The sequence below is a fragment of the Neolamprologus multifasciatus genome, chromosome 17 (assembly GCF_963576455.1).
Source record: "Neolamprologus multifasciatus chromosome 17, fNeoMul1.2, whole genome shotgun sequence".
Taxonomy (NCBI): Eukaryota; Metazoa; Chordata; class Actinopteri; order Cichliformes; family Cichlidae; genus Neolamprologus; species Neolamprologus multifasciatus.
In genome coordinates this window covers 37,075,407-37,086,444 of record NC_140455.1, presented here as the reverse complement: position 1 = coordinate 37,086,444, position 11,038 = coordinate 37,075,407, and the positions used below count along the sequence as shown (strand labels likewise).

Sequence of the window (11,038 nt, the reverse complement as noted above, 5' to 3'; positions counted from 1 at the left end):
CCAGGCCAGCCGAGAGATATAATCTCTCCAGCGTGTCCTGGGTCTGCCCCGGGGCCTCCTCCCAGTGGGACATGCCTGGAACACCTCACCCAGGAGGCGCCCGGGAGGCATCCTTGTCAGATGCCCGAACCACCTCAGCTGCCTCCTTTCGATGTGGAGCAGCAGCAGCTCTACTCTGAGCCCCTCCCGGATGGCCGAACTTCTCACCCTATCTCTAAGGGAGAGGCCAGCCACCCTTCAGAGGAAGCTCATTTCCGCCGCTTGTATCCGCGATCTCGTTCTTTCGGTCACTACCCACAGCTCGTGGCCATAGGTGAGGGTAGGGACGTAGATCGACCGGTAAATTGAGAGCTTCGCTTTTACACTCAGCTCCCTCTTCACCACGACGGACCGGTGCAGCGTCCACATCACTGCAGCTGCAGCCCCAATCCGTCTGTCGATCGGAGCGTGAAATCACTCAGCTAAATGTAAAGAGCAGTTTGACGTTTAACTAATATTATTTTGACTCATCATTAAACAGTTTATCAGATGTACAAAAGAAAGAGACTTAGTGATTAAATAACTCTTTCATCTCTTTGTTATTAGCACAGTTATTGCACAGTGGTGGTTTATAGAGGGAAATCCTTGGATTGGAGGGATGAAGGAACTGCGTTGTCAGTGCATGTGTGAGTTCTTGCGTGTCTGATGCACCTGTAGCGCTTCCCTGAGGAAAGCAGGTTGAACAGGTCAAAAACAGGTCCTTGATGCTCTGCCGAGGCAGTGGGAGGACTAAATGTCCATCAGGGAGGGGAGAGGGCAGCTGATGATCTTCTGTGCTGCCTTGACTAAACTCTGAAGCCTCACTCTGTCCGCTTTAGTGCAGCTGCCGTACCATACCGTGGTGCAGCATGTCAGCAGGCTCTCAATGGGTGAGCAGTAGAAGGTCAGCAGCAGGTTGGAGTCCAGCTCGTACTTCCTGAGGACCCTCGGGAAGTGCAGCAGCTGCTGGGCCTTCTTGACGTCTGCTGTGATGTTGTCTGTCCAAGAAATGTCAGCGGAGATGAGGACACCAAGGAACCGGAAGGTTTGGACCCTCTCCACACGCTCCCCGTTGATGTATAGGGGGGCTAAGTCAGTGCTGTGCCTCCCGAAGTCGACAATGACCTGTTTGGTTTTCTTAGTTGTTCTCTGAACACCAGTCTGCCATCTTCAGGACTTCCTCTCTGCAGTCTGCCTCGTCTGCCGTCAGACTACGGTGGTGTCATCACCAACCTTGATGAGGAGTTGTTGTTGTGGGTCGAACTGCAGTCGTGGGTCAAGAGACAATATAATTCAGAATCTGATATTTTATCTACAACAGACCAGAAAATGGCAGCAACAAGTTAAAAAGCCAGGACTGGAAAACAAAAGGTCGTTCTTTTGTTTGATGGCGCTAAAAAGAAAGAGTTGGATGATCATTTGAACCAATTAGATTAACTGGCAACAAATTGACTGCAAATTGTGAAATAATTTCACACCATAAACCTGTGAAGAATTTAACTCTCTCATCCTGTACAGTACATGATATCATCAAAAGAGTCCGAGAATCTGGAGAAAATAAAAAATCAATACTGGCTGCCTGTGATCTTTGGGCCCTCGGGCAGCGCTGCATTAAAGAGAAGCACGATTCGTCATGGAAATCAGCGCATGGGCGTCTGTGAACACCAGCCAGAAACGCTGGGCCAAAGCTCACTGGACATGGACTGAGACGAAGTGGAAAATGCTTCTGTGGTCAGATTCATCAACATTTGAAATTAACAAGGACAACAAGTCCTCCAGACTAAAGACAAGAAGGACTGTCTGACTTTTGGGACATGCTGCTGCCATCAAATTCAAAATGACCTTTCCCCCCCAGTTTAAACATTTAATACATTTGATATGTCTTCTATGTTTTACTGTGATTAAAATCTGGGTCTATTCTGTTTGCACTTACATTTTATACAAGGTTTCAACTTTATTAAAACTGGATTTGTGCATGCTACAGCAGGGGTGTCCAACTCCAGGCCTCGAGGCCTGGCATCCTGCAGGTTTTAGATCTCACCCTGGGTCAACACACCTGGATCAAATGATTAGTTCATTACCAGGCCTCTGGAGAACTTCAAGGAGGTCATTTAGCCGTTTAAATCAGCTGTGTTGGATCAAGGACACATCTTAAACCTGCAGGACACCGGCCCTCGAGGCCTGGAGTTGGACACCCCTGTCCCAGGGAGCACAAAAATGAAGGTCCAAAACAAATTTTTGGAGGGAGGCCTCCAAACATCCACATCTCTGCTTACATACCCGAAACTGTGTCTTTCAGGGTTGTGATGTTAGTGTGTTAACAACTTCACCAGATTGCCCAGGCAGCCCGTTCTCACTCCCGAGGCGTAACATGGCGACGTTTTGTCACGTCCCGGGGCGTTCCTGAGGAACGCGAAAGGAGACCTTCGGCGTTCTTATGGTACGCGGCGGGTTATGGCTGAAATCAAGTGCAATGACGACGTTCCAGCCCCAAACCTAACCTTATCCCTAGCCCTAACCATAACCTTTTTCCTGAGCGTAACCAGGACTTTAATGATGTTAAATAGCGTGTTTCTAAGCAATTTGAAGAAAAAGAGCGAACATGTGTAGATTGAGTCCATACGGTTCTCATATTTCCTCATTTTTCCGAGTTCATCATTTAGGAACGTGGTGGGTAGCCGAAAACGTAATATGTTGACGATTTGTCATCTAGCGTAAAATGTTACGCTTTGGGAGTGAGAATGTGTTGCCCCAGGATGTCTGCAACGCCTTTAACCTGAACCGAACCAGGTAGGACACCTATCAGCTCGGCTATAACAAAGGTCTGTGTGCAGAAATGTAAAACCATTTGCACATTTTAATTAAAGCTTTTAAAAGGGCAACTGTAGCCAGGTAAAAAAATCTAGTGGAGCACATGCACCAAAAACATGCATTAAGACAATGTCTGGGTACCAGAGCCGTGGCCTTTCTATAACTCATAGATAGTGATAGTTGGTAACGGTCAGAGATTCACAAGGCTGGTCTGCGCGTGTGTACTGAGGACACCTACTGTAGGAGGAATGACTCCAAAAAGGTTTATGTTTTATGTCTTTTGGTTTTCATTAACAAAATTCATGTCTATGAATTCTTTGAATTTGTAAGCAGCAGTGTTGGGAAGGTTACTTTTAAAATGTATTCCATTACAGATTACAGAATACATGCCCTAAAATGTATTCTGTAACGTATTCCGTTACGTTACTCAATGAGAGTAACGTATTCTGAATACTTTGGATTACTTAATATATTATCATGCTGTTTACAACTACATGAATGTACTATTGCTGTGATTTATTACTGTTACTGAAGGTCCGCGGCTCCGAACCGTAGTAAAGGGACCTCTGGCTAATATGGTGGGTTCTGTGTCGGGCTCGTAGCCGAAAACTAGCTTTACTTTGTTGTCTGGGTCAACTTTGCTAGCAGAGACAGAGAGAGGCGTTGAAAGGCTGCTCCAACAGAACTTATTGTTTTTGGAGGAAAACACGAACACGGTGTACAGTCGAGTCTTAATAGCTTACTTACAACTGGGCTCGTCAGGCTCTCTTCTTGGCTGCAGTGGTTATTATTATATTTACATGCTTCCAGCTCCCGTTTCTGCTCGATGACAGCTCGTACTTTTCCTTTTTCTCCCTCCCTCGCTCACAGACACATAACGTGTATGGCAGTCCATTCTCCCTGCAGCACGGACTACACTGCCCATGATGCTACATTCTTTAGAGCTATACCTGTAGCATTCTGCCTGTTAGCTTAGCACAACAACAACAACAAGGCCTCTCTCACCCAGGAAACACGCAGAGAGAGAGCGTCACCCTGTAACCATGGCAACCGTAACGCTGCCGCCTGGAACAACAGAACGTAGCTGTCAAACAAAACCCAAAGAGTCCTGACCCGCCACAATATGAAACAGGGAAGTACCGCCGTGTAATCCATTTATTTCAACAAAGTAACTGTATTCTAAATACCACCTTTTTAAACGGTAACTGTAACGGAATACAGTTACTCATATTTTGTATTTTAAATACGTAACGGCGGTACATGTATTCCGTTACTCCCCAACACTGGTAAGCAGACATTATTTATTATGTTGAATTCTATTTTCCTTTGTGTATATGGGAGTTACACGGTGACATAACGTTTATTTTATTACGTCCTTTAAAAATGTGTCCAAACGGTCTCCTTGTCTTTTTATTTGTGCTTTACTCTGCTGATCCCTGCGTGTTTGACGTCCCTGGTCCCAGTAGCGGTTTTAGATACGGGCGACACGGGCAGTTGCCCGGGGCGGCATCGTGGTGGGGGGTGGCATCACGGGCAAAATGCTCGTACTCATGCTTCCCCGACGTCAGCCAGCGCATATTGGGAATGGCATAGGCACCGATCGGTTTTCTATCGCCCATTTGCTGGGAGTAAGGACGCCCTTCGTTTGCGAGGTGCGCCTGCTGCTTGCGACACAGGGAGGAGAGGGCGGGGCGGCGGGGGAGTCTCTGGCTGGCTGGAGCGGCATCTAATAACCAACTCGCAAAATAAAACAAAATTAAAACAAACCAACAAACATGAAAACACCAGACATCATGATACAGACTTATAATTTGCACCGATGTTTTTTCGTAATTCTGTACACGAAAAGTGAGCGCGAGAGCCCTCGGTGCGCCTGCTCGCTGCTGAAGTCAAAGTAAACTTTATTGTCATCTCCGCTACATACAGTCCAGTATATAGAGAGACGAGACGACGAGGCTCCAGTTACAGCAGTGCAAGTAAACAAACAATAAATATAAGAAGAGTAAGAAAATAAATATACACTTTAGGACTCGGGGTAAAGAGATCAATAACGATTTAAAATTTATAATTTACAGTTTGATTATTTAAAGTCTCACACACAACCCGTCGAAAGGGGAGGGGGGCCTGCTGCTTCCAAATAGAGCACATTTCATTCATAATGTTGTAAATCCAAGCCCATCATGTATTCATGATTTGAGTCCTGGGTTGTGTGAAATCTCAGAAATAAACCAGAAATAAACAAAGTGAATCTGTGAACTAAGGTGTAGGTCTGTTAGGTTATGTTGTGGTGATCCAAGAGTTGGGGGATTTGTGTTCATACTGGAGTGCAAAATTAAAACCAATGGAAGATGGACAAGAAAAGTTCAAAGCCATCAGGGCCTCAGTTTAGAAAAAAGAGAAAAGAAGAGGAGGAGAAACGAGCAAAAGATGCAGGTAAGCAGATGTGTGATTGGATAATGGCAGGTCATCCTGAAACAATCAGAATCAGAATACTTTATTAATCCCTAAGGAAATGATGTGCGTTACAGTTGCTCCAAGAAGAAATGATAAAAATAGCAACAGTAACAGACTAAACTCCAAACAATACATTATGTTACAGATTTTAATATTAATTAGTCATTAGTCAATCGTTGATTTGTCCTGTTCTCATTGTATGATGAATTATGATGGCTGTTTGGTAGCCGTTTGCATACTATGCATACTCTCTCTCTTCATATGTGTGTGTGTGTACAACAGTTTTATGTTAATGTACAATCCTTAATATGTTTTGTTTGTGTGTGTGTGTGTGTGGTTGGGGGGGGGGGGGGGGGGCGCCAGAGGGAGTGTTCGCCCAGGGCGCCAAACAGGCTAGGACCGCCACTGCCTGGTCCCACACCAGACTGGCATGCTCTCATCTCGCCTCTCTCTCTCTCTCGCTTCCTGCCTCTCAATTGGTCCGCGCTCCGTGTCTGCTGAGGCTGAGGAGGGAGGGATGATCGTTGAGGCGCACTGACTTTCAGATGGATTTCAGATGCGAATGCTCGCACATGCTCTCCAACCTCCCCCATCAACACATAAAGCAGCTCGGTCTGGGAACGGAGCTTCCGAATTGTTAAACGACAGGATATGCAACTGAGACCAAAGGTAACCAGTTTGGTCAAGCGTTTCGGGTTTGTTACAGTTTTGTTTAAATCTCGGAAAAAGTGGGTAAACCAGAGACCTTTGATCATGTGAATAAAAGAAAGGGGGGAAGAAAGAGAAAGAAACGAGCGAAGAGCCTGGATAACAGCTGTCGAGCGAACATATCCCAGCAGAGGATGGCGAGAACACTTGCTGAGACGGAATAAAAGACCTTTTCCGATGTAGTGACAGCGGATCTCGTCCGAAAACAACGCGCAAAGAGGCGCCGGGATTCCCTTTGTCCCCACGTGTGGATGCGCTGTGAAGAAGGTAATCGGGACGCTTTTGAATGTTATCATATCGCATTGGATTTACTGTGCTTTCTTCTTCTTTAAACATCTGCGATGTCGTTTGTGTTGTAAATAGCAGCGCTGAACATGATTTTTACTGAATGAAAGTGATTTTAGATCGATGATGTGGATTTTGTTTGTCTCCTGTCACCTGAGGCGGTGATCTCAGGTGTTTCACCTGCTTTTTATCACAACATGGGAAGCTGCGTCCTCTCAACCCTTTGAATCGTGTCATAAATATCACATAGATTTAAGGTATTTACATAAGAGTTTAAGGGATTTTAGGCTTAAGTTTGTGCGTCTAACATAAATTAAATCATTTCCTATGTGAGGTTTAGTTTTCATCTTTTGATCTGTATTTACTTTTGAGTCCAAAAGCTACAAATGCACAATGCATGAAAAGGAAGCTTCAAAACTGGCGGCATTTTCCTGCGTGGGTCAGTTGTTCTGGGTGACCAACCGTCCAATTAACATGTGAGCCCGATGACATTGACAGTGTCTCCATCCTTAGGATGACATGATGAATATGAAAAGGTTGAGAGTCATATCCTAAGGCTTCCACAGTCACCAGATCTCATTTTAAACGGGCACATATGTCGTGACCCAGCATCCCTCGACACTAAATGTCACATATTGGCTCACCAGCTTTAGTGTCAGTGATTTAAAGTGACATGTTGGTGTCACAGCTCTGCCTGCAGCATTGTTATAAAAATCATCCACAGCAGACTCTGCTGTCAAAAGTGCTTATTAGCCCTCAGAGTGCACATAGGTCAAGTTGAGAAGGCTGAGAAAAGTGCACGACTGTTTCATTGTTCTCTGAATGGTTTTTAAAGCTGTTCGTTATAACCCCTGCACTCAGCCGGGACGGAGATGAATTTCCCATTCTTGCATGAGGATTACGTTACTGTTCCCACATTTAGAGAGCTGTCAACGTACCTGCCTGGCACTGAGTTTGACACTTTGGTTTCCAGCACTGCACAGAACTGTTGCTTTTCTCGCCAAACTTCAGGAACCCTTGTTATTTGCAAATCCTAAACAAATACGACCCTTCGTTCAGTTGTCCCTCAGAAGCTCTAACAAAGGAATACATAATCTTCTGTGAATAAATTGCTTTTTAATCTGTGGGTCATCTACCAGTCACAAGGTTGCTGGTTTAACCTGCATGATAAAGTATCCTTGGGCTAACTACTGAACTTAGGCATAGACAAGAGTGCTCGAATGAATGTGTGTGTGATTGGGTGACTTAGGCTTGTAATAAAAAGTGCTTTGTGTGTTCACTAAGGGTACAAAAGTGTTATATAAGCAGTGTTGGAGAGTAACGGAATACATGTACCGCCGTTACGTATTTAAAATACAAAATATGAGTAACTGTATTCCGTTACAGTTACCGTTTAAAAAGGTGGTATTTAGAATACAGTTACTTTGTTGAAATAAATGGATTACACGGCGGTACTTCCCTGTTTCATATTGTGGCGGGTCAGGACTGTTTGGGTTTTGTTTGACAGCTACGTTCTGTTGTTCCAGGCGGCAGCGTTACGGTTGCCATGGTTACGGGGTGACGCTCTCTCTCTGCGTGTTTCCTGGGTGAGAGAGCGCCTGTTGTTGTTGTTGTTGTTGTGCTAAGCTAACAGGCAGAATGCTACAGGTATAGCTCTAAAGAATGTAGCATCATGGGCAGTGTAGTCCGTGCTGCAGGGAGAATGGACTGCCATACACGTTATGTGTCTGTGAGCGAGGGAGGGAGAAAAAGGAAAAGTATGAGCTGTCATCGAGCAGAAACGGGAGCTGGAAGCATGTAAATATAATAATAACCACTGCAGCCAAGAAGAGAGCCTGACGAGCCCAGTTGTAAGTAAGCTATTAAGACTCGACTGTACACCGTGTTCGTGTTTTCCTCCAAAAACAATAAGTTCTGTTGCAGCAGCCTTTCAACGCCTCTCTCTGTCTCTGCTAGCAAAGTTGACCCAGACAGCAAAGTAAAGCTAGTTTTCAGCTACGAGCCGACACAGAACCCACCGTATTAGCCAGAGGTCCCTTTACTACGGTTCGGAGCCGCGGACCTTCAGTAACAGTAATAAATCACAGCAATAGTACATTCATGTAGTTGTAAACAGCATGATAATATATTAAGTAATCCAAAGTATTCAGAATACGTTACTCTCATTGAGTAACGTAACGGAATACGTTACAGAATACATTTTGGGGCATGTATTCTGTAATCTGTAATGGAATACATTTTAAAAGTAACCTTCCCAACACTGTATATAAGTGTCAGTCCGTTTACCATTTGTAATGCCAAACTTAAGTGGAAGAATGACAAGTGCACAGACATCTTGGTTCTTCGTTGCTTTTACAATATCACACAACAACCTCGGTCTCTGCCACTGTGAGACAACCTCACAGAGGATCTTTTTGTCAATGGAGTAAATTTCTGGATTTCATTATATCAGCGTTAACTGTCCCTCCTCTCTATGCTCAAGAATGAACGCCCCCTCATGCTGGCACTGGCAAAACGTCCAGCTAATGACCACGAGGACAAAAATGGAATTTCACCCAGCGTTCCACCTTAAATCTGTTTTCATCCTGAATAACAGCAGCTTAGAGTTTAAGTGTGAACTCAGAATCTGTTATTATTGAATCAGTTACAGACATCTCACGTCTTCATGTTCTGTTTCTATTGTTTTTCTATATCAGTTGTACATATTTCTCCTGTTTGCTATTTATTCCTGCTGTCTACTATTTATATTTGACTCCGGCACAGTTGGTGTGGAGCACTCACAGTTTCGTTGCACATGTGCAGTGACAGTAAAGGGCTATTTTATGTCAAGAAGCACTGCAGATGTGGATATTTGGGTTTAAGGTCCGTGCTGTATGGAGATGTTGTACAATAGGAACTCTGGGGAGATCCTAACCTGACACGTGTCTTTCTTTGGGAGCTAAAACTGTGAACAAGCACAAAAATCAATGTACTGATGGGCTTACTGGCAGGTGTGTTTCTTCTCTCATTGGCCTTTGATCCCTCATGTGTAGCTCTGATTCGTCCCCCCATAGATGCCCTGATACTCTCTGTTTCTCTTATCCTGTCTTCATGCCTCCACCTCCCTCACCTTTAATCCGTCTCTCTGTAACTGCCATTTCCTTACTGGATGGGTGAACTATGTAGCAGCGCTTCACCATTTGACTTGCTCCGTCCAAAACTCTGGGCTCTATTGATCTGTTGGCGTACACACCATGTACAAATGTGGAAAAAGCATTGATCTTTGAGCAGACTTGTTAGTGGAGAGCACCTCAGCACGTGTATCTAGCTCTGATTTTGACTTGAGGTATCTACAAATTCTTAATTAGCATCATTATGAGGGTAGAAACTGGTTACACTAACCCACAGTGAACACTTTGTAATGTGGCAACCTTGGTGACGATGTGGATTATACAGTGGGCTTTCCATGCACAATAAACCTTCTTCATATTAACTGGAGTAATTCAGTAATTTCTCACCCAGTGTGCACGACAGCTAATTAGCCTGCTTAGAATCATCTTCTATACATTCACCCGGTAATCAGCTACACAATATGATCACAGTACATCAGCACCATTGCCTAGAATAACAGCTCTTTCAACGAGCATCCATCCGCTCACCTTTTTATTTCATTTTCATTTTGCAGATGAAAACAGAGGCTGAGATTTAACTCGCAGTAATTCAGTGCCCATACAGCACCGTGACTCCAGAGGTACTCTTTGATTAGCTCTGGGCATCACAATCCATTTCCAACAAGACCCAGCTGACACATGCCCCAGATCACAGCTCACCTCTTACACAGTAGACAGGCAACAGGCACGGTGAGTAAATAGCTTTACAAAGTCAGACTACACACTTCAACTCTTTTGCTGATTCTTGCAGCATTGATCTCAAGGGATCTTGAGACTAACTTGTAGTCTGCTGCTGCTACAGCTATGATAGGTGTTGTTTCTGTAAAGCAGAAGTCAGGAATAAGCTGGACGTAAAGTGAAGGTGAAGCAGAGACATTGCAGCTCATGTTTGATGGGTCTGTTTGTCCGTTTATGTCTACATCTCTACTAAATATGACCCTTCTGTGGAGGTCTGATCCCAAAAGATGTACCTGCAGAGAACTGTCGACTAAAACTGGTTACTGGACATAACTCCAGATGAATGACATTTTCTTTGTAGTCTGTATTCAGACATTCAAAACAATATTGTAGGCTGGCAATAATGCACCAATGTTCCAGTCTTTCTAGTCTGATAGCTCAAAGCCAAACCTACATTTAACCATATATTGATACAGTGCTCTACTCCAGCGGTCTCCAACCTTTTTTGCGCCACGGACCGGTTTATGCCCGACAATATTTTCATGGACCGGCCTTTAAGGTGTCGCGGATAAATACAACAAAATAAAACTAGTACCAGTACTGAAAATTTTTTTTATTCATAACACACGTGAAAAGACCCAGGAAAACCAGGTAAACGATAACAAAATAACGCTGAAAACCGATTTAAAAACCCTGAAAACTATACATTTCACACCTGAGCCTCAACTCTCGTGGCCCGGTACCAAACGACTTACGGACCGGTACCGGTCCGAGGCCCGGGGGTTGGGGACCGCTGCTCTACTCCATACACTTTACCTTCCTCACACCCATGGGCAATTTAGACTCACCAGCAAACTACCAGCAGCCTTTGGACTGGCAGAGATGGGCAGTAACGCATTACAAGTAACATTACATTACATTACGTGTTACTTGAA

At 44.4% G+C, this 11,038-nt stretch overlaps 1 protein-coding gene across 3 annotated transcripts in view; it reads left to right on the top strand.

The window, feature by feature from the left end:
- Positions 1 to 2,273: 2,273 nt before the first annotated feature.
- The window catches only part of pde4ba (phosphodiesterase 4B, cAMP-specific a), a 243,702-nt gene continuing 234,937 nt past the window's right edge, over positions 2,274 to 11,038 (top strand). The window contains exons 1-2 of one of the 3 annotated variants that reach the window (XM_085138557.1): positions 2,274 to 2,360; positions 2,774 to 2,808. Coding sequence is in view for 2 of the 3 variants with exons in the window: in XM_085138555.1 (XP_084994681.1) it covers positions 6,243 to 6,258 (16 nt within the window). In the remaining variant the exon portion in view is untranslated. Of the gene's footprint in view, positions 2,361 to 2,773; positions 2,809 to 5,779; positions 6,259 to 11,038 lie in introns of those variants that run through there. The other 2 variants (XM_085138555.1, XM_085138556.1) reach the window with 2 other exon arrangements.